Source organism: Melanotaenia boesemani, chromosome 2 (genome assembly GCF_017639745.1).
Source record: "Melanotaenia boesemani isolate fMelBoe1 chromosome 2, fMelBoe1.pri, whole genome shotgun sequence".
NCBI classification, from domain to species: domain Eukaryota; kingdom Metazoa; phylum Chordata; class Actinopteri; order Atheriniformes; family Melanotaeniidae; genus Melanotaenia; species Melanotaenia boesemani.
The window spans coordinates 25,125,859-25,149,626 of record NC_055683.1 but is presented as its reverse complement, the minus strand read 5'-3'; the positions used below and the strand labels follow the sequence as shown (position 1 = coordinate 25,149,626).

General features: G+C 39.0%; 1 protein-coding gene and 1 long non-coding RNA gene across 3 annotated transcripts; both read right to left on the bottom strand.

Moving 5' to 3' along the window:
- Positions 1-593: 593 nt before the first annotated feature.
- On the bottom strand, positions 594-1,653 carry LOC121652219. The gene is made up of 3 exons (XR_006012575.1): positions 1,607-1,653; positions 1,303-1,396; positions 594-766 (listed from the first exon to the last, which is right to left on the bottom strand). It is a non-coding gene; the product is annotated as an uncharacterized LOC121652219 (long non-coding RNA).
- Positions 1,654-10,913: 9,260 nt separating this feature from the next.
- On the bottom strand, positions 10,914-22,704 carry LOC121652139. Of its 2 annotated transcripts, XM_042004740.1 has the most exons (7): positions 22,485-22,704; positions 21,971-22,243; positions 15,278-15,397; positions 14,716-14,788; positions 14,485-14,603; positions 13,882-13,965; positions 10,914-13,791 (listed from the first exon to the last, which is right to left on the bottom strand). In XM_042004740.1, exons 5-7 carry the CDS (start codon positions 14,551-14,553, stop codon positions 11,629-11,631), a joined length of 2,316 nt encoding a protein of 771 aa, XP_041860674.1. In that variant the 5' UTR covers positions 14,554-14,603; positions 14,716-14,788; positions 15,278-15,397; positions 21,971-22,243; positions 22,485-22,704; the 3' UTR covers positions 10,914-11,628. The 2 variants fall into 2 exon arrangements, with proteins under 2 accessions (XP_041860674.1, XP_041860682.1); XM_042004748.1 differs by lacking the exon at positions 15,278-15,397.
- Positions 22,705-23,768: the final 1,064 nt, after the last annotated feature.

Sequence of the window (23,768 nt, the reverse complement as noted above, 5' to 3'; positions counted from 1 at the left end):
TTTAGAAGCTGATCCCACAGCTTAAACATAAAAAACCCTAGATTGAAGATAGAATCCAGGATCTCTGCATATTTAAGACAGAGTATTATTATAATTATGAGCATAATAGTGGATATTTATTCTATATTTACTGCACATTGATGTACAGCATTGTGCTGCATGATGAGAGTAATTTAAGTTAGACTGTTTTTAATGTCTTACTGAGTCACATGACAAGGTCTTCTTCTTGGGCTTGAAGAATTCTGGAATTTCTCTGAAGTATTTGTTGTCCATGAGGTTTTCAGATGTTTTCTCTTTCCACTCGTTTCCATAAAGGGCTGACAGCTTGTCATCAATGTCACGAAGATCATTATCATCATTATCCCTTTCCATTTCACTATCCGGATTATCCCTGCGGAGCTGAATCATTGACCACAATTCATCTTTCCACTCCTGTAAAAAAACAAAACAAGGGAGGAATAAAATAAAACGTAGTGTCATAATTTGAATAGTAAGAAGAATCTGTATTTTTTCAGAAGACAGAATAAACATATCCACAGTTAATTGTACCTCTGCTGTAATGAACTCAACGTCCGCCTCATACTTCAGGTTGTGCCTGTTAGCCTCTACTTTAATCATGACTGAGGTGCATGCACTGATACTTCCAGTGGGCAAAAGTTTCTTCTCCCCAATGACAGCATTTATCAAAGAACTCTTTCCTGCTCCAGTTCTGCCAAAGACACCAACCAGCTCCCTCTTATCTGTCTCCAAATCCATGATTTTAGTCCTGTGATGAGTTCAGACAAAATTGATTAATTTATAAACACAAGCACTGAAAATATTTGCATTGATCTGATCATAGACTTTTATTTATCATTACTGAGAGACGTGCAGAAAGCTTTTATTTAAGATGCTGTGAAAGATGGAAATTTGCTGAAACACATGCCTGCATTTAGTTCATCCTGTTCACACCTTGAAGTAAAATTTAACTCCTGCTGTCACTGTATAATGCACATTAATGCAGTTACACCTACCTTTAAACCTTTAAACTATTAAACCTTTAAACCTTTAAACTTTTAAACCTTTGAACCTTTAAACGGGGCCAGTTACCGTTGTTTAACTGATTACTACAGAAATTATTGTATTAAGCTCAGAGGTATAAATTATATTTCTCACTGGTCTTAATCTAGACAAAGAAATGTTTCAGACAGCCATGGTGTGCCCTTTGCTGATTTCAGAGAACTGCTGTGGATAAGTTACAACAGAAATTGTTTTGTTCTTCTGTGTAGAAACTTACATGAAATCAGAAAATACAAAACTTACTTCAGGAAAGCATTGAGCTTTGTGTTGCCTGGGTTGTGCAGACTTATGTAGACACTTCTCATTAGTGTCTTAACTTCAGAGAGTATCATTACTTCTGTCAGTGTCAAAGAAAAGAATAAAACATAACCACAAATGTAAAAAATTAATTGACATAAACACTATAGAACCAAACATTGGTTTTTTTTTCTGTTGCCAGTGTAGAAACAGAAATTCTCATAACTGTCATTGCATTATTCATCTGTATAACAAGCTAGTTGTTGTAATTGTTAAAAAAAACAAACAAAAAAACAAAAAAAAACAAAACCTGATGCTTCACATCGCCGCTTAGCTGGTAGTTGACCTTCATTGGTCTCTCCATGAGAATCCTGCTTTCTATTTCCTTGCTGAAAAAAGACATAATGATAACATTTGTATTTTGTATACAGGGACTCTAAAAATTTTGACTTATATTTTTGAAAAGTTACATAGTATCTAAAAAAGTTAATATATTTGGTATCTCACCATTTTTACGTGTAGATGGTCCAGCCTAAAAATCAACATAAATATCTGACTCTTGAAGAATATTTTATCTTTTGATCTATTCATGTAAAATATGCACAACAAGATAGCTACACACTTATTTGAGTTTATGTTCTTATAACATTTGTCTAAGTTACTCAAGATCTTAGATGGCACAGGAGAGGAAACTAAAGAGGAAACTAACTTGAGAAACATCCTTGTTTCTCAATCAACAACAGTCATCCAGTGAGACGTTCCGCAGCCAAATGTGTGTAAGTATAAAAACTACTGGCATGTTTTTCACACATTAAATGTCTGAGAATCTCAGACTGCTGGAGATAAAAGACACTGAAAGTATGATTTAGAATTTTGTAGTTATATAACTTTATCACAACTTATTTATCATATTTCATTATTGTAAAAAGATGTAAAACTTACTGGAACAGAAAAATCCTCATTGCCCGCATTTGTGTTTTGTTCTTCCTGCTGTCAAGAAAATAGTTTTAAACAAAAAAGTGTAAAGAAATTGTAAAATCCCCTGCGTGCATTGTCAGTGCCAGTGAGATATTTTTATATTTGATACCATCATAATTTATACAGAAGTTTTCCAGAAGCTGCATGGATCTCACATAATGTGAGATTTAAGTGAAATGTAAAAATGTAAAGAGATGAGTTCATATTTCAGGTTATTTACCCTTAATAAGTTTAAGCTCTTCTTAAATTTTGCTCTTGGTCCTAATGTTGGGATTAAACAATCAATGTCTCGATCTTCAAGACAATAAAGACTTTCCTTGTCAATGCCTTGTTCTGTAATTACAAAACATTTATTAAATCTTTGACATGCAGAAATCATTTCACCTGATTTTCATTATTTGAAAATCAGGGGACTGTTACACCTGTACATGAACACACCAGAAAACTTCCTACAACTTTTACAAAAACAGAAACACACACACAGAAAAAACTAGTCATTAAGAGTTTTTAAATAATAACCAAGTCAAAAAGACATAACAGCAACCAGATACTAACTCACAGGAAAAAAAAAAAAAAAAAATTATCGCTTAGTATTAAAATCCACTGGACAACTCAGTGACTGTGTCAGCATGCAGAGCATGAGAAACAAGGAGTGATCAGTGATGAAGAGTGGTGAGTGAGATCATGCAAATGCGACCACGCCTCCACAGAGGCCAGAGGCAGACCAGGGCCAGAGGCCCGGGCCCCCAGCAGCAAACCCGGAGCACCAACCCAAGCCACCCCACCACGAAGATGACTCCAGCCCCACCCGAAGGGCGGCAGAGGGGAGCCCCAGCAAGAGCCCCCCACGATCCCGGGGCTCAGGTCCCAGTGGGCCAAGATCAGCAGCCGCCGGCCCCGCCAGGGACCGGCTACCCAGGGCAGCCCAAGCGAAGGGCCCCAGGAGCCCAGAGGCGGCCGCCCCACCCCCCAAAGGCAGAGGGCCCGCAACATGCCTAGGAGGACCAGGCCTACCCAGACAGCCACCCGGCGTAGGCCAGCACACACCCCGACGTTCCAGCCATACACCCCGGGAACCAGGGTGCTATCAGCCCCCTCCCCCCACTCCCCACCTACTCCAATCTGCACCCTATATAACCCCACACTCACACCCTCCCCCACCCCGCACACAACCCGCCCACCATGCCCCGTGGGGGACACCGCAAGCAGACCAGAGGACAGTGAGCCCCAAGCAAACCCCCTTGACCCAACACCCACAGAGCCAGCAGCCCACCAGCGCAGCCACCCCGGGACCCGGCCCCGGGGGAAACCCCCTCCCCCCGCCCGCCCCCGGCCACACACAGGGGGAACAGGGGTGTGAGAGGTCCCCAATACCCTCTCCCTCCCCGCTCCTGACTGTTTAGGTAGTGTGTGTTGTGTGCAATTAAAATTGAGGGGCAGTGACCGCAATGAGCCGGGAGCCGGGCCACCCAGGAGTTGTGTTTCTTGTGTTTTGGTGTCTTGTGCAATTAAAACTGAGAGGCGAGTCGCCACGGGGTGCATCCAAGGAGACCACTGAATGGTCTCCTCCGTTCCACCCCGTATGGCTCCACGCCTCCCAACTACCTACGTGTGTGTGTGAGACAGAGAGAGCGGGAAGTAAGAGGGGTCCGGGGATGTACGTCCAGAGGGAAGCAAACTTCCCTCTGGATGATGAGCCTCTAGTGGCATTAGGCACCCCCGCTCCCCAGGAGGCCCCCCAGTGCAAGACAGGCCAGGAGAGGCTGCCCCCCATGACCGGGCCATTCAGGGACCACAGCCAGTGAGCCGTCACCAACCCTAGAAAGTACCCACCCTCCCACATCCCTAAGGGGGAATGAGAGGCTGGGGACAGCGGCAGACCCCCAAGATTCAGCTAAATAGTTCTTTGAGGAGGCAGACATTGTCTTACTACTAATGTGGTCAACTAAGAGATTCCTAAACTGCTGAATACACAGATTATTTTTGTTTTTCCAGTTCACAAGGATAGTTTTTTTTGCAATGCATAATGCTGTGCGTATCATGTGTGCAGAGTTAATTGCCATATTAATGTCACCCAAGTCACCTAGTAGACATAGTGCGGGGATTGTAGGAATATTACATTTAAACCATGTTGACATGTCCACACATACCTGAAGCCAGAACCTGCGGACAGGTGTGCAGGACCACAAGGCATGGAGATAGTTGCCAGGTGTGTTTTCATTGCAGTGTGTGCAGATGTTTGATTGTGACAGACCCATCCTGAACATCCTTTGTCCTGTATAATGAGTTCTATGCAGAATTTTGAATTGTATTAGTTGCATATTTGAATTCTTAGTCATTTTAAAGGTAATTAAACATATTTGTGACCATTTATCTTTATTAAAGTTACTGGATAAGTCACCCTCCCATTTTGAAGTTGGAAGACAGATTGAGTCTTTTAGTTTGGATAATAGTTTATATGTTTTTGATAATAGTTTTGGGGCACTGAGATTCATAAATTCTGCCACCCTAATAGGTAGCTGTAAGTTTAATTGATTAATGGTATATTTTTTACATATAATAGATTTAAACTGGTGATATTCTAAAAATTTTTTGCTACTGATTCCATATTGTGAAGTGAGAATATTACATGACAAAAAGTTTCCATTTTCTATTATATGTTCTGTTTTATTCCTTTATTTTTCCATTGTGTAAAATTGATAAGCTTTTTGTTTTGCAGGATATCAGGGTTGCTCCAGAGGTGTGTAAACTTACATGGAAAAAGTTAGGATTTGGTTATTTTTAGAAAATCCCACCAAGCCACTAAAGAGGAACTGATATTGATGCTTTTAAAACACTTGTGTGTTTTGATGGTTGAGCTGATGAATGGCAGGTCAGAGATAAACACATCCTCACACAATGCTTGCTCTACATCTAACCATGATTCATCCAGACTGCTAGGTTTAAGCCATTTGGAGATATACTGCAGCTTGTTAGCTAACAAAACACGATTAAAGTTGGGTAGCTCCAATCCGCCTCTATCTTTAGTTTGTTGTGAAGTTTTTAGACTGATACGTGATGGTTTATTTTTCCATAAAAATTTAGATATGTGTGAGTCCAGTGACTTAAATCAGCTGGAGGATGGTTTAGTGGGTATCATTGAAAACAGGTAGTTTACTTTAGATAGAACCATCATTTTAACTGTGGCAACCCTCCCCATGAGTGATATGGGTAAGCGCCTCCACCGTGAGAGATCATCCTCTATTGCTTTAAGTAGCTGGACATAATTTAGCTTTGTTAGTTCTGATAACCTGGGGGAAATGTTTATGCCTAGATTTCTAATGTTTCCAGACTGTATTGTAGTATTGGGTGTGTTTTGTAGGTCACAGTTGATGGGCATAATAAAAGTCTTAGACCAGTTAAAAGAGTATTCAGATGTTGATAAGAATGTGTTAATAAGTGTGATTGTCTGGGGGAGAGATGTCGGTGAGTTCTGGAGGAAAAGTAATACGTCATCAGCATAAAGACTTATCTTATGTTCTATATTTTTGGCATGGATTCCTTTAATCTCTTTATTTTGTCTTATGGCAGTAGCTAGGGGTTCAATAAAAATAGCAAAGAGTGATGGAGAAAGCGGGCAGCCCTGTCTGGTGCCTCTCTGCAAACAGAAGCTTGGAAAAGTTTGATCATTGGTCTTCACACATGCATTTGAGTTGTTATATAATATTTTTATCCAATCTATGAAAGATGACCCAAACCCACATTTGTTTAACGTTGCAAATAAAAATTTCCAGTTTACTCGGTCAAATGCTTTTTCTGCGTCTAAAGAAATGACTGTGGATTCCAGATTATGTAGAGTAGAATAATCTATGATGTTAATTAATCTACGCATGTTAGTAGAGGAATGTCTACCATTAATAAAGCCTGTTTGGTCAGGATGTATTATTAGAGGGGTTATTTTTTCTATTCTTCAGGCCAAAGCTTTGCTAATTATTTTGAGATCTACATTTATTAATGAAATTGGACGGTAACTGGATGGAAGTGTTGGGTCTTTACCTGGTTTTAATAGTAGAGTAATATTGGCTAGGTTCATATTTGAAGGTATTTTTTGTTTTTCCCTTATTTCTAATATCATGTTGTAGAAAGTGGGTGCCAGCATTGTCCAGAATTCTTTGTAGAATTCTGCTGGGTAACCATCTGGACCTGGAGCTTTATTGTTGGGCATATGCTGGAGAGCTTCATGGAGTTCGCCTGCTGAAAGGGGGGAATCCAAGACCATTTTATTTTCATGTTTTAATTTTGGAAGATTGATGTTATTAAGAAATTTATCAATATTGTCATCTGTTGTAGTTAGTTGTGATGTATATAATGTTTTATAGAATTCTTTGAAAGTGTTATTTATCTTGTCAGGGTCGTGGCTGATGTTTCCTTCTGGATCCCTGAAAGAGGAGATGGTTGTTTTCTCCTTGTTTGTTTATAACTGATTAGCCAGGAACCTTCCAGATTTGTTGCCATGCTCAAAATTCTCCAAGCGAAGTCTTTGCACCAAGAATTGCGTCTCTTTATCTATTATTTCATTAAGTTCAAGTTTACCTTTACTTTTAGCATTTAGTGTGTGTTCTTCTGGGGAGACATGGTAAGCGTCCTCTAAGGATTTAATTCTGAGTTCTAACTCTGAAATTCTTAAAGAAAAGGAAATTATTTTCCCTCTCATTACTGTTTTTCCTGCTTCCCAAAGAACACTTGCTGAAGTTTCTGGCAAGTTGTTATTTTCTAGATATAAGGACCATTCTCTTTTGAAGTAGCTGATAAACTCAGAATCTTTAAGTAATGACATATTAAATCTCCAGTTTCTAGTTGCTTGTTTATTGCTCTTACTTCTCAGAGTGAATGATACTGGTGCGTGATCACTAATGCTAATAGGATGGATTCTGATTTCTGACATGTCATTCATCAGCGAGCTGCTAGTTAAGAAATAGTCTAATCTAGAATAGGAATGGTGAACTGAAGAGAAGAAGGTGTATTCTGTAGCACTTCTGGGCACTAATACATCCGTTCTCTTATGAGAAAGTGGTAAGAGTAAATAACAGGAACAATGGACTAATAGGATGACTGTAGAAGAACAACTGCTGGAGCTGAGTGTCAGTGATCAATAAAAGACAGGACAATGTTGATTTTAGTTAGTGGTGGTACCATATATTGAAGTGATTAATAACCCCAAATTGCAGCCCAAAAATATCCCAATATATACAACTGCAGTATCTTGGTAATTGAGTAATTGCACAAGTTGATTTCACAATAAACTGGCTGTACAACATCAAAACATTTACAGAGTCTTCACCACTACAGGCACTGGTCGGTACAATTCACAACCCCAATCGCACAGCACGGGTAGAACCCGTGTCTTGGTTATTGCCATTGTCCAGAGAAAATGTCTAAACGCGATTGTCCATAACAGGAGAAAGAATGTTTGACGGTTGTGTGAATCTGAGAGTGAAATGGTGGGGAGCAGAGTGCAGGCTTCGCCAGCCTCCTACCAGACCAGTAGGTAGGTTCGGTGTCGTCACTCCTCGGCTGTTCATTCAATAGCTCGCCATCTTTCAGATCCCGAATGGAATCCAAACCACCTGGCCAATTCCAATTATGGCACGGTGCACAGCAGCACTACACGGCTCCGGGCTTCACCGACAGCTGGTCTCTGCAGCAGCTCTGTCACCTGGCTTTTCCCCATGCATCTGATGGGAAGAAGCCAGAGCAGGCCTGTATAATCGCTCCACATAACCCGATTGGCTTAGCGCCACGATGTGATTGCGATCACGTGACTGAGCACACACAGGTGAAACCTTCAGGGACAGGAGATGTACGGGAAACTATTAAACCAAATATCTAACCCTGTGTTACAATTCTCTTAGTGTGGGATGGTGAGAGTGCCAAGCATGTACTGTTTTACAGTTTCTGAGGATTTCCAGACTCGATGAGCTCCTGTGGTACTTTGTTTGTCCAGTATAATGTTAAAATCACCTCCTATAATTAGTGTGTTATCTGAATGACCATAGAGTGTGGCAAAGAGGGAGTGAAAGAAGGAGGGATCATCAACATTTGGACCATATATATTTGCAATACATAACTTAACATTTTTAATAGATAATGTAACTATTATAAATCTGCCTTCTGGATCTATGATTGTATTATCTATGTCAAAATTTAACCTTCTATTAATAAGAGTTGCTACTCCTCTCTGCCTAGAATTATAACAAGCTGAATACACGTGTGAAAACTGGGTTGTTGAGAGAAGATCTATTGTTGAATTTGATAAATGAGTCTCTTGGAGTAATATTATATCTGCTTTCATTTCTTGCAAACGATTAAAAATTTTCAACCTCTTTTCCCTTGTGCCAGCTCCACGCACATTCCAAGTGACAAATGTGAGTTCGTTCATGAACCAACCACAGAAATGAGGTCTATATGCATATTACTGAAACATGTGTGCGTGCATCCCACTGCTTCTCCACATGCATGTGTATCTGCCAGCTGGTTGTGACAGGGATGTATGTGCGCTTGTGCTGTTCTGTGTGCATTCCTGTGAATCATGAAAAGTGCTGATGTGTATATAATATAATGACAAGTGTTACCGTTAACCGTTAAAGGGCCGGAGAGAAGAAGTGTGAAAAGAGCGACAGTGCCAAATGAAAAAAGTAATTTAAAAAACACATCTGTGCTGAGAATAGTGTAGTGGAGACGGGCAGTGGATTTACTGTTAACTAAATTATCTTTTATGGCAGTTTTATGGATATAATATGATCTAGTGAGAAAACAGGAAAATTAAAGCCCATACCAAGTCAGTAGAGCCACGGAGTGATGTCCGGGTCGCGGTACAGCTGTCCATTAATAAATAATTTATCCACCGCGATGACAGCGCGAGCGCCTTCAGCAATAGATTTCCTCCTGATGGGAAACAGGACTCTTCGTCGGTCCAGAATCTATCTCGGATATTGGTTGTTTACTCTAAAGTTTGTCCCCTTCAGTTTGCGGCCCTGGTTCTTCACCTGCTCCTTCTGTTTGAAGCTGACGAACTTCGCTACAATAGGTCTTGGTCTGCTGGAGCCAGGTTTCCTCCCACCGAGCCGATGGACTCTGTGAAAGGAGATGTTTTTCACTGTGGTCTCTGGGTCCTCCTTCGTCTGCTCTGGAATGAGGTGCAGAGGACTTGGATGAGGTGGAGGGGGTGGACGTGTGGTTTGGTTTCCCCATGACGATTCTGTCGTAACAACGATCTATAAAATCTGTCAGGCTGGCCAAATCCTCCCCGCTGTGCTCCAGAGTGTACCTTTTAAAGACACTATTTTCCTACTTTAAAGAATATTTTGATTAGGCTGGCACAAAATACAACTGAATGAAAGTATAAATGTTTGGGCGCTGATGGGTATTTTTCTATCATAAAATAAGACACAAAGAACTCAGAACTTCATCGCGATGGGGAGAGACGGTGGTTCAGCACTCAGAGAGTGTCTGGTGTCAACTCCGAAGTCTCAACCCCAGTGCAGCCTCTTTATTGAGCAGCTATCACACTTCAGTAGAGCAAGCAAAGTTCAAGCAAAGTTCAAACAGGGAAACACATTAGCATACAACACTTTATGACCCTTATCACACAGAGCAGTGACCACCACATCCTGTCCTCTGCAGGGTGGGTGAGACCGCAAATCATTACCCATCCTTAAGGGAGAAACTTTAAACTGTTAACTTTAAACTGTCAACTTCGCTTACCCTAACAGGCTCGCCTAGTTTGAATCTGCCGTCTACCCGGAACTACGTCACCATTAGCGTCACTTACCTGCCACCAGCGTCACCTACCTGCAGCCGCCTCTCCCTCTTCCTCTTCCTGGCCCCTGTCAGTCATGGGCCCCTAGAATCCTTCACCCATACCCCCCCTTTTTGGCGCCCCAGGGTGGATGTATGGATGCATAACAGTGTACTTTTCTTTTTTTCAGGAGCTGGTACAGAAAGACCCCAGAGGAGAGAATAAAGCGCTCTGACAGCCTGAAGAAGCAACACTCTCTGGGTTAACACGTGAAACATCTCCTGAACTGTGAACTTGAATATTTAGTCTATTATCTTAAACCTTTCACCAGAAGTTGAAGGACTTTGAGTACCTTTTTTAACTTCTTGAGTTCTTGGTGCTAAGTTAAAAATATTTTGAGACATTTCATTTAGTGTGTTTCACCATTTTGCTTAAAACCTATGGCAAATGGGGGAAAAAAAATTAAATACCGTAAATTTGTTTACACTTTTCAGTGCTGTTACATGATGAGATGCACAGCAGATATTCATTGTAAGTTTCTTTAAAAACATACTGAGTAAAGGTAAAGAATAAAGTAATAGAGTGATGGTTAAGAAAATTTTATCTAAGTACATATTGTTGGATTGCTACAGTCACTTATTCACTGCAGTGACACACTGATGTAATACTTCACTGTGTTGTTTTCCCCTGACAATGCTGTCTTTTAACAAAATGCTTATTTATTTAAAATGTCACCTTGTTGTGTTTTATATTGTCAGAATAAATTCAGAATTTATTCACATTTATTTTGAATTAGTTAATGATGAATGAAAATAGTTTACAGTGAAGCTGTTTGGAACCAACAAACTACACAAGAGAACAATGACAATGTGAAAAAATCCTTTATTTCATGTTGGTCTGTGCTTAGATCATCATTTACACAATTCTTACTGTTAACTTCATCAGTTCTACCATAGAAGAACAAGAGAGGAACAGAACATCACTCACATCATTCTGGATGAAATTATTTTAGTATGTGGAGTAAAACTTGTACATGCCTTTTGTATGACATGGCACAGGCTTTATCAGCACATTAAGTCCTTCAGAACGAGGGAATAATGGGCTTCATCATTATGTTTGTTAACAGTAACGTAATGCTACTGAAATATATTGTCAACCAGTATCACACACTGACCCACAGCTTTTATGTAAAATGCACAGAATATTTACAAATACACTAAATGAGTTTAAAGTACAGACAAACTAACACAACTAATCAATAAAAGATAAATATCTGGTGAAAACATGCAAGAAAAACACATTTTACCTAATTACTCAGCACTAAATGCTGCATCAGTGTCTTTTCTCTCATTTCTTTTTTATCAACACTCATAAACTTATTTAACTGTAGTATGCACTGTGCAAATACTCTAAAAAAAAGAAAAGAAAAGAAAAGAAAACGTCACACAATAATGAGATGTTAAAATTGTCGTTCTTTTTTGCTGACATGAGCTTTAAATGCCAACTTCCATCGTTTCTACTGTTGAGTAAACTGAAGACTTCATCCCATGCTGCAGCATCTGAGCTGTGCAGAGACTCTAATATCTCTCATATGAGTTTGGCAAAGGTACAAGCCAACCGTCAACATTCATACATTTACACCTGACATCATCCAAATAAAAAGCTTTAGGTTGTTCTGTCCCTTTAACTCTTACAAAGATCATCTTTGACGCATCATCATGATTTATATATTTCAACCGTTCTTCAGGTTCGATGTCATACATGTGAGCAACAATGATTGGTACAGCTTGGCACAAACACTTGGATGTGCAGCAGCAGTTTTCTTTAAACAGTAACATTAAATGCATTTCTCCACAGAAGCCATTTCTGAGTCTAACAACACTGTCTGCTCTGTCTGACTCTTTGCTGTTTGCTGAGCTGTAAACAGTGTTTCCTTTCTTGAAGCTATTGAAAGCTTCTGCCCTTCTGACAACAACTGGTTGATTCAAGAGTTCCTCTATTGCTAGTTTTATGGAACCTGTGATTTCAGGATGATGCGAGTTTCCAAGGGGTTTGTAAGATCTGTCTCCGTCATTTTCTGGCAAGAGCTTCGATAACAACTCCCCGAATTCTAGATGATGGTTAAAGGTCAAAGAATTTATGTGACTGGGTATGTGCTGCCAGAAGAGAAACCTCTGGTATATGTGTCCCGGATTATAATCAATATTTGTAAGCAGCCACCTCAAATGTCTATTGTTTCTCTCAAAGGGGAAGGCTGATGTTGCCCAGAGAGGTCCACAGTGCTGTACACTGTCCACTAGATGGATCAGCTGGTGACAGTTGAAAGACATGTTTTCTTCACCATAAAATGTCTCCATGTCTTTCACATAACGTTTTAAGTACTCACGGGCCAGCTGCAGGTCATATTCTGATACTGATTCTTGTAGCAGAATGTGGATACTGAAGGACAAATATAAATAATGTGTCACATATGTTGGATGTAGGATACCTGGCAAGACACTAATGGCATAAAATAGGAGAAATGCCCGCCACTCCGATGCTTTCCATAAGTCCCAACACTTGACTGACTGTGGGGGTTGACTTATTTCTGTTGGTCTCTTTAGACGGTGCAGACGTGAGTCCATTTGTTCAGTCTTGTCACCTAAATACCACGCTTTCACTGAGTTTACTGGGTCCAACCACAGAGACATCAGCTGTTTGGACACACCAAGTAGAACTGAGTGCACATACTCAGGTACAAATCCCGAAACAATGTCAAAGAAGGGAAGAGGGGACAGCAAGGACCTTCCTTTTACTCCGTTCACTGGGGAGCCAGTGCTCTCTGCTTCTCTAGCATTGTCCTCAAACATCATCTTAGATCTCGCAGCTTGTTTAATTTCATCATATGGGTACGACCTCGTGGACCCAGAGCCCTTCTTCACCACCAAGCCAGGGTGTAAGCACCAGTCGCAACCGTGTTCTCCATTGAACTGTTTGCAGTTCCGGAGAAGTGGCCTCGCCACAGCGTCAGAAGAGCAAATCAAAGAGAAGACCTTTGAAGAGCGAACTTTGCCACTGCTGTCTTTCCAGTCGAATGGATTCTGGGCCAAATCACAACATTCATCTACAAAAGGCTTTAGCAACACATCCATGTTAGGTCTCTCTCGGCCAAACCAAAGTCCCGCTACCATCACATGTTCTGTTCTCTGTGTGTAAGGAAGTTCATTAATTGTAAACTGGAGAGGCCAAATTGAAAATCTGGGTTCATAAATTGGCACGCCGTCACAGTTCCATGTCAGTGTAAGGTCATCCACCCCCAGAATACCTCGTTTTAGGAGATTCTGGTACATCATCCCATCCTTTACATCTTTAATGTCATGGCCATGTTTATTTTCGGTTTTAGGTAACAAGTCAGTGCCATGGTTCTCAAGGAGGTCTTTTAGAAGATCTTTCAGGGGTGAAAACAAAAAAAAGTTTCCACTTTGAAAACTGCTTGTGTTCTTACATATTGTGTTACAGTGAAAACAACTAGTTGGATTTTTTCCTAAGTAGTTTTGACAGCCCTCACAGTAAAACACAGCATGGATGTTGTGAGGAAGTTGCTGAGACTCAACCAGCAGGTTCGGGATGAGAAAGTTCAGTAGAGCGATGAAACCAGTCTGCACTGTGGAGGTTAGCTGGTGACGCAGAATGAAGAGAATGGTAGCAAGCAGGCCGTGTTCCCGAGTTACTGATGCACCGGGGTAAATCAGCTCCTCATTCTTTAGAGATAAAACAAATACTATATTATACATGATGTAATGATTGACAGTGCCATGTGTGTTCAAAGGTGCTTCTGTAGTAGCTTTTACCATCTCCTGGTCCACATCTTTATCTCTGTCATCTCTGTCAGATCCTGAAGTAGACTCCAAATGTGGTGGAAAAGGAGATGGATCCTGCATATGAGGAAGTATCATATCATTTAATCAGGCAGCTTGCTGTCCTACACACGGTCTATACACAGGTTTAATAGGTTTCTTCTAACTTATTAGGACCCTGTTTATAGTTTGTTTCAAATATTTTGTTTAGTAGTTATACTGTAAGATGCAAAACATTTACTATGCAAGTACATGACAACAGTTTTTGTTTTTTGTTTGTTTAAGGAAGTTTGACATTTATTTCTACTGACTGCAACACAAGCCCAAACAGGACTGTACCACAGCCTTGCTTAACACTTGCTCATCCTGTTTTCTGCACTAAGCGGCTGTTTAAACAGAAGCTTTTCAGAAGCTTAAACAGAAGCTTAAACTCTTCAATGTTGGTCGTATTCGTACTGGTGTTCCCACAGAGCGCTGCCACACCCAAATCCCAACTGATGTTTGAAAGAAACACATCTTAACATTTATGATAGTAGTCAGACAAATGTGTGTGCTGAGGACTCTGAAATCCTGCCGTAACATAAAACGACAGATTACCTGTAAATAGTCTCTGAGTCTCTTTCGAAATTTTACTCTTGGCCCAATTTTTTTAATCAAGATGTTCATCCTGTCTGACTTTTCAAGACATAGGAAGGATTCCTTGTTGATGCCATGTTCTGCAATGAAATATAATTTTATAGAGAAATGATCAGTTGACATTTATTTGTTTATTTGGAATGTATTATTTTTCATGAATGGCATCGCCAAAGCAGAAGTGTGATGATTTACCTTCAAACGTCTGAATCAACTCGCTGAGATCCCATTCTGTTAATTTATCCTGGACAAAACTGAGTCCTTCTCTCTAGAACGTGACAGAGAAATAAAACCATATTATTTCAGAAATTAGACATCCAGTCTTTATCACAGCAGAGAAAGTCATGACCACCACACATGTCAACAGGAGCTCACTAAGGTAGTTATTTTTATGTTTATTTATTCTTTTTCCTAACTGTTAAAAGAGCTTTAAACTATTTGTTATTTTTTCCTAATTAAGTCCAAATGATCAGAGAGTATCTTTTGTTTTGGTGCAGATTCTTTCATTACTTCCACAGTAATGTTGAGTCATTACATTCCTGATATTAAATAAATGCTATTATTGAGCTGGCAGTTGCTAATAGAGAGAACCTAAGTTTAGAGGGTTGAAACAAGACGGTTGTGTATAAAAGAAACAAATAAAAAAATAATTATTCAGAATTTTTCTGTTATGTTTTATAGAGATAAATGGACAAATATATTTGTGTTTTCGTCCAGTAGTATATGAGTAAGAAATCCTACAAGCAAAGTAGATTACCTTTATGTATTCTTTAAGTCTCTGTTTGAATTTAGCTCTTGGTCCAATTTTAGAAATCAACTCATTAAGCCTGTTTGAATCTCCAAGACTTAAAAAAAATCTTCTTGTCAACACCTTCCTCTGAAAGAAAAACAAAAAGTTGCTTTTCACAAAATTGACAAGAACATTCTCAGTGTAAAAAATTATAATATATATATATAAATACATATATATATATATATATATGTAATTTGCACCAACCATTTATTCAGACAGGTCGACCCAAATTAAAGATCTTTTTCTCTTTCTTCAACTCGGACTAAAAGGATGGGGTTTTTTTTTTTTTGTCATCTTCATGTACATCCACCTCAATCTTTTGATAATAAGAAAAAAATCTTGCAGGCAGTTTTTGATGTGAGTGATGTGGGCAAGCACCCACAGTCCAATATGTGTATGGGTGCACAAGTTAAAAAACAAACAAGCAAAACAATAAAAACCTCTAGGCTGTAATTTGCATCAACCTGCTACGACTCATTTCCTAGTCAAAGTAGGGAAGTGGGTGCTCCAGTTTCAGCATGCAAGTCTCATACCGAAGTTGTGTTGGAAGAAAGAGACACGTAGGAGGGAGCTGGGGAGACAGTGTACAGCCTCTGCTGTTTATGGTGGTATTTTAAACTCTTACAATTACAATAAACTTTAAATTCATTCATATAATAATACTTTATTTATTTAGCCCTCTTTAACAACCTGCAGGCAACCAAAGTGCTTTACAAAATATAAAACATCACTCAAACATACTAGATTTTCACTAACATTTCCACTGGGGGAAAAACACTTGTGGGGGAAACTGATGATGAAGTATAAAGACGCATTTTAAGAAGGTAATGTATTGTATTAGACCATGACTGTACATTTTTATTTCTGTTTCAAACTTGTGTACACACATAATAAATAGCCAATGGCTATTTCTAGGGAGTTATTTAAAGCCTCAACAAATGCTGCTGTAAATCACACAGTACGTGTACGATTCATATACGGTATTACAGCCGCGCATAAGAGGTAACCTGCAATGAACAGTACCACACACACACATATATAGTTTTTTTTTTTTTTACATATGGGATTTAATTTACAGACCGATATGTTATTGTTTGCCACTGAGTTTAATTTAATCATTAAAATGACATGTATTCTAAAGTTGGTGCACATTCTGGATTATATTATGGTGGTGTAATTTGTTTTCCTTTGAGTTGTTTCAGTGGCTCCAATCCGTTGGATTGGGAACCAGCGGGTGGCCACAAGGGGGGATCAGCTAATTAGACCAGACCACACACCAGCATCAACAGGAGAGAAAATTGGGTTTTCCTTTGTTAGCTTAGTTAGGTTTTTATGTGTTACCATTTTGTATCTTTTTATCAGCAAATATTTAAGTTCACCCTTGTGTCTCATTTGTTTGTTTGGGTGGTTTAATTTGTTTAATTTATTTTTGCTGGGCATTAGTGCTGGGCAGCGATTGAAGTTTTAAATTGCAATTAATTGCATGAAATGTTGTGATTTATTGCGATTAAATGCATTAGTATGTGCAAAATGTAATTTTCCTCTAAAAGAAGGACTTCTGCTATATGAAGCAAATGCAGTAAATTTTGGTGTACAAACACTAAATTAGGGGTCTTCAACCTGCGGCTCCAGAGCTGCACGTGGCTTTCTGGACCTTCCACAATGGATGTTAATACATGGTTAAACATACTAAAGACTAATGTTTTTAAATATAGATATAATACCAAATGCAGTTTTTTTTTTTTTTTTTTCATGGAATAATTGCATTGACACTAAAAACAGTAATATTTTTCTTGTCATTAGGTTGCCAAGTTTTTTTTTCCCCAAAACACATAATTTTTCACAAATATACATCCCATAGAAGAAAGTCTGTCTACTGTTTTATGTTTTTATTTTAAAATCTAAAAATAGATATAAAACTGTGGTTCTTCAAAAATGGTTAAAAAAAAAACAAATTTCCTATTGTAGATGTTTATTAAAAATTATAAATTATCTGTTTTCAAAAGGTCTTGTAACATTTGCGGCTCTAAAGTTTTATTTAGCTGGCTGAGGTAAAAATGGCTCTTTGGATTGGAAAGGCTGCAGACCCCTGCACTCAACACATAAACAGATCTAGCCGCAGTTTTCTCTTTAACAGTAACAGTTAAAGTATGTCTTAATATATATAAAATCAAATATTTATGACGAAGGAGGATGAAATGTTCAGGATTTACTAACTAAAAGGTAAAGCATCAGCAGGATGAATTTAAAGCTGTGAAGCTGCTTCCTTCTAAACACAGAAGGAACAACATATTGATGAATATCAGCCATCAGGTGAACAGACAGAAAGCAGGATTAGAATCTCACAGCTTATAAATTGTGAGGAGAGATAAATATTCTTCCTTCCTCTTCACCACATACACGTCAGACTTTATGTACTGCATGAGTCGTGTCATCTACAGAAAGTCTCTGATGACACGGCCATTGTGGGGTGTGTGGAGGGAGGGAGGCTGAGTACAGGGACCTGGTCGACCTTTGTAAAGTGGTGTGGGGAGAACCACTGTCAACTAAACGTGGCGAAGACAAAAAAGATGGTGGTGGACTTCAGGAACAACAAGCCACTGCCCTCTCCTGTCTGCATCAGGGGGACCGATGTGGATTTTGTGCACCAATACAAATACCTGAGTGTAACACTGGACTATAAACTGGACTGGTCCACCAACACAGAGACCATTTACACGAAGGGCATGAGCCGGCTTTACTTCCCGAGGAGGCTCAAGTCATTTCATGTCTGCAACAAAATGCTGCAGATGTTTTATCAGTCTGTTGTGGCAAACATCTTCTTTGCTGCGCTGTCCTGGGGTGCAGGCATCAAGGCATAGGACGCCAACAGACTGAACAAACTAATCAGGAAGGCACAGTTTGTTGTTGGCTGTAAACTTTTCACCCTGGAGGAGGTGGTGGAGGAGAGGATGCTTGCAAAGCTGCTGGCAATCATGAACAACCTCTTTCACCCCCTCCACAAAACACTGGACAAGCTTAAGAGCAGCTTCAGCAACAGACTTATTCAACCCCGATGCTCTAAAGAACAATAAAGAAAATTCTTCCTACCTTCTGCAATCAGTCTTTACAACTCCTCTACCTCTGTCAGAGCCACAATTTCACAACTGGTCTAAATCTATCTGTCACCTTTTGCACACACCCATAACTGTCACGGTGTTAGGATTTCCCAGCCATCCCTGAAGGCATTTTCCCTCCACCTCTGATTGCTTTGCTCTGATTGCTGATGCACTCCAACTTGTGGTTTCCCATATAAGCCAGAGTTTTTCTGCTTATTGTTGCCAGATCGTCTGAGTTTACTCCTACACATTTCTAGTCCTTCTCTTCAGCCTACGGACCTGTTACCTCATGGAGTTTTTGTTCCTGCCTGCCCCAGTCTGGTGATGCTGTTTTATTCTTGTGTGGATTTTTGAAACTGTGACCTTCGGATTGTCTTCTAGGATTGGATGTGGATTACGGACCTTGTTTACTCCTCTTTTGGATGGATAGGAGGAATAAAATAATCAATATTCAATATGTTCTTCAGTAGCTTCTAAACCAAGTGACTTTGTCCAGACATGTTACACCTGCACCAGGTTCCACTCTGGATCCCTGATTGTTCATACCCTTTCCAGCCAGTCATCACCAGCATTCTAACTTCTAACTTTCACTTTCCTTAGCCTCCCCCCCCCCCCTTTTTTTTTTTTTGTCCTGCGGCAGGGGGTAGGGTAACGGATACTGACGGGTAAATACTTTTCATACAAGACCGGTCTTGCGCCAGATCCACTGTGGCTCACCGACAACGCGCCGCCACGGACATCTTGAGCTCACGGAACTTCACGGTCAATCTCAAGTAAGAAGCTTTTGTAGGGTTAGAGCTAGATTAAAAGGGTTTCTTCCTTTCTTTTTTACATAAAACAACACTTTTACTGTAGGTCTGTTCATTTTGGGCCACTGATATTTTCTATTTTCTTTTTTTACTGTTTTGAATCGTAATTTAATTAAATACATTTTTCCAGACATTACTAGAACCTGGATTTACTTTCATAATGTCCGTGTCTATTGTCTTGATTCTTCAAAGTTCCATTTAAATGAAAATGTGTTGCTCTTTGGGGCAAATATTGTTATACGATTAAAATGCGGTTAATCAAGATTAAATACTTACAAAGCTTGTAATTAGATTATTTCTTTGAGTACCGTCCTCAAAATATAATATATACAAATGTGTCTATGATGAGACCAAATTTGCACTGATCTCTTGACATTTATACTAAATTTCTTGTCTACAAAACAACTTTTATTCATTTATTTTTGACCAATGATAAATGAAGTGTAGGGCTAAATGTCTATCTATCTATCTATCTATTAAAAGTGATTATGATGCTGAAGATATGATATTGAAGACAGGTTTTTGATTAACTGTTTAACCAGTTTATTTTGAAAGTATTATTATGGCATTGATTTAAAACCTTTATTTCCACCCCTGCATTGTTGCCTACATCTTGACTGTGATGCAGGCAATGTTCTCTGAGCATCACAGCCAACTTTACTAGAACCTTCAGCCTGTTAGTTGTGCGCGTCTGCAGCTGGAACCCCTCTCTCATTTACTACACCAAAGACTGAACAGTCATTGACTGTTTGAATTTTCAGCTATAACAACAACATGCTGAAGATCTTGTGCAGTCTCCTTTTGCTGGGGTTCTACCGGCTTAAAACCTTAATTTCTCTTGTGAAGCCAAACAGAAAGGATCAGCTGTACAGTTCTCCAGCACTAACAACCTGTGACCTGCTTACTGTTGATTGACTATTAAGTGAGGATCTACCCCAAGGACACACCTTGAAAGGGTCCTTGGGGCCTACATAATGAGGCAGAAATGTATGCAGAAATGTCAAAAGGAGACAGAAAAAAATACGTTTAAAAAAAAAAAAATAGAGAAAGAAAGAAAATGCAAGATTGGAAATAATGAGGATGTAAATATGACTGAATGGGGGAAAAAAAAAAATCTGTCAACAAACCAAAAAATAAATGTTAGTTTAAAATAAAATACAGAAATAAATAATTTTGGGGATAAGAAAATGTAAAGGGAAAATAATACAGAAATAAATACAGGCATAAAAATGTAGGAGGACATATATATTTTTTTATAAAAAATAAATATATTGAACTGAAAATGACACGGAAAAGTAAAAAAAAAATAGGAATATTAACAAAGTTAAATTGAAACACTTAAAAATGGAAATAAGAAATGGTATCATGTTTTTATAGTTTTTTAAATTGAAAAACAATTTTATTTATTTTTTTTTGTATAATTTATTGGTACACTAATTTGTTTATTGAGCTATTCACATATTTTTGCAATTATGTTTCATCTTTGCAGTTTTGATCCTCCTGTATTTAGAGAACAGGAAGTACTCTGTATCAATAGGTAACTTTAAATCTGAGCAGACGAGAATTAAATGTGGAGTTCCCCAAGTTTCCAGCCTGGGGCCTCTTCATAGCGTGGGAGCATGTAGATGTCATTCAGGCGTGCCATACAAAACAACAAAATTAGTTACCATGGCAACGCAGATGACATGCACATATACATTACATTTTCACCAGAAGACCGAGACCCTGAACAGGCTCTTGGTAAATGCATGGAGGAGCTTAATGACTGGATGTGTCTGAACTTTCAGTTAAACAAAAACAAAACTGAGGGGACTGTCTTCTGGGCCAAAGAGAAACGATTAAAGGTCACCACAGAGCTTCAGGATATACACTGAAAAACCACTAGCAAGCCAGAAATTTGGGTGTAGTTCTGAACATAGTTCCACAACTCCTGGTGATTTTGCAGCTTTTTGTCTTCATTACCTTCAATAACAGGAGCCTTAAGATGTTTTACTTCTCACAAATCACACCTGTAACTGATTAGATAAATATATAAACATTTTTCTTTCAGTTCTCGTCTTGACCATGGATGACTTTATTCGTGACAAACTAACTGAATGGGGTCTACGTAAATATATTAAAAGTTCAAAGGTAAGTATTAATGTCTTACACTGCATATTTCTTGCCAATAATACAAAATAGTATCTGATAGTAAAACACAATATTTACATACATTGTCTTTACTTGGTTATTTGGTTATTTGGTTGTTAGATTTTACAGGCTCCGCTAAAACAAACATTAGCTCTGTGAGACAGTGGTACTTAATTATGTAAAATTAAGATCAGTTTCCATAAATATTTAAGTCCCATATAAAATGGTCTTGACTTTAAAAATAACTAAATTTAAATGTTTCTTTGGTTTGTTTTTTAACAGATGGAGAAATTGGTGAAAAAATCTCTATTGTCTTGAACATGAAGAAATTAAGGAACTCATCCCAGAGCAGGGACCAAGATCTGAGTTTAAGCATCATCTCAAGGAGTTAAAGGTATTACACGTGGTAAAGTTATGCTGAAAAAGCCCTGATTTATGAAGATGGACAAATTGTGTCTGCTTACAAATTTGAAAAATATAAGGATATATTTCAGATGTTCTCTGGACTTAGATCAAAGTGGGCTGTTTAACAAGTTGACTACAATAAATCAACTTCTGCATGAAGATCACAAGTATTCACTCTTCAGTTTAACCTGTTGAAACCGGTGACGAATATTTACCTTATTGTCAGTTCTTTTGACCGACCTTTCAGGCTCACGTCCTGTTGTTTCCTCTCTTGGATCTTTAAACGACCGGTGAGTGTCAAGTTATCCTGGGATTCTAACTTAAAGTCTGCCCAAAACTTGAAAAAGGGCCTTGGCCAACTACAGATTTAGCTGGATCAACTCAGACGACAACATCCTTTATTTTCCTTTTCTTCTCTTTACTTTGACATTAGATGCCAGACAGTCATGAGAGTTGAAGATCAGGTCAGATCAGATCAGGTTGTAAACCTTACAACACAAAAGAACACAAAATATAATTACTTTTCCTATTTAAACATGTAACATACAGAAAATATTCTTAAACAAAGTTATAGGCAACAACACTAATAAGCCTGCACGCTCTGCCACATGCTGCTGCCCCTTTAAGCTAGCACAAGAATCGCAAACTAAACTTAGCTTAACATTTTCATACATTTAGCAACAAGCCTCTGAACTAACAACAAAACCAAACATAAAACGGTTTTCCCACCAGTAGCTTCCCTGGAGATGGCCAGTACTTTATGTTTCCCTCTTTTCTAGTCCTTTTCCAGCTTCAGGCACCACCACTCACTCAGCATGTGCTCTCAGCTCACCCTGCCCGTTCTGTGTGTCGCTGCTGCAGATGAGAACCTTAGAGAGTCAACTTCCTGTTTCAAAATAAAGTTCCGTTTTCCAAAGTAAAAGAATTTCCCTTTCAGGAACTGACAGTACAGTGAGACTCCAGTCGCGAAGTGATGGGCGAACCTTTCCACCTCGATTCTTGTGGCGCGAGGAATAAGCAATTTTACCCCTTTAGAATTCCTGATTATTATCGTCCGCTCATGCGGAGATAGACCCGAGGAGTTATTCTGGTAGATAAGCCAGCCTTTGGGTCTAGGAGTATGAAGCTACCGTACTATCGTCCTAACAGGATAACTACCTGGTATCGAAATAATAATCTAGCGAATTCTTATGTCTCTTCGGGCGGGGGGGAAATCTGGGGCTTACCTGCTCGTTGTGTTATCCTCTCCTCTCCTCAGTGGATGTGGACAAATATAAGAGAAATAAGTTTGGTTGGGAAGTTAACCGAAGTTAACTATAACCCTTTTATTCAAGTTTTCTTTTATTGGTACAATACAGAAAATATAAAAAGAAAGAAAACAAATAAAATTCCCTTTTAGGGCTTCCCTTTCAGTGAGGGCTAAAAAGCAAAATATAAGAAATAAGTATAAAGTAAAAGTTTTCTCACAAGCAGTGCTTTCCGCTTTCGCGGTCTAAGTTTTCTTCAATAATAAGTAAATCTCCCTTGGCAAACGGGTAAAATCTATCCCAGCAAAAGGGATGAAGTTCTGTAAAAATCTAACTACGTTTTCCCTAAGTCTCCGTAGAAAATCTGTAGAAGTCTCTGCAAAATCTCCGCAGCAGCTCTTCAAAATCTCCGGACAATCCGACTCTCTTCACAAAATCACCAGTATATATACATAACTTAAAAACCATCCCATCTGGTACCTTCCCACTAGCAGAAAAAACACTCAAAGCCAACCCACTCAGTAATTTTCCATCGACAGAAAACAACTTAGAACCAACCCACTTAGTATTTTTCCATCAGCAGAAAAGCATACATGAGCATCCTGCAAGTTGGTCCCTCCTTCTGGGTTGCATCAGAGCTGAAGGAAAAGAAGACACTTTTCCCTGCCCCCATTATCTATCTATCCTCACAGTTTTTCACACAAAGGCTGCTTGTTAATATTATCTTCAATCATTACTTTAAGTGAATTGGTAGCTGTGCCATGTT

Coding starts and splice junctions, on each gene's coding strand:
- LOC121652139 (XM_042004740.1), bottom strand. CDS start 14,553: ATGAACATCTTGATTAAAAAAATTGGGCCAAGAGTAAAATTTCGAAAG. Junction 13,966..14,484: donor GACTCAGAGACTATTTACAG/GTAATCTGTCGT, acceptor CCTCATATGCAG/GATCCATCTCCTTTTCCACC. Junction 13,792..13,881: donor AAGATGTGGACCAGGAGATG/GTAAAAGCTACT, acceptor TTATCTCTAAAG/AATGAGGAGCTGATTTACCC.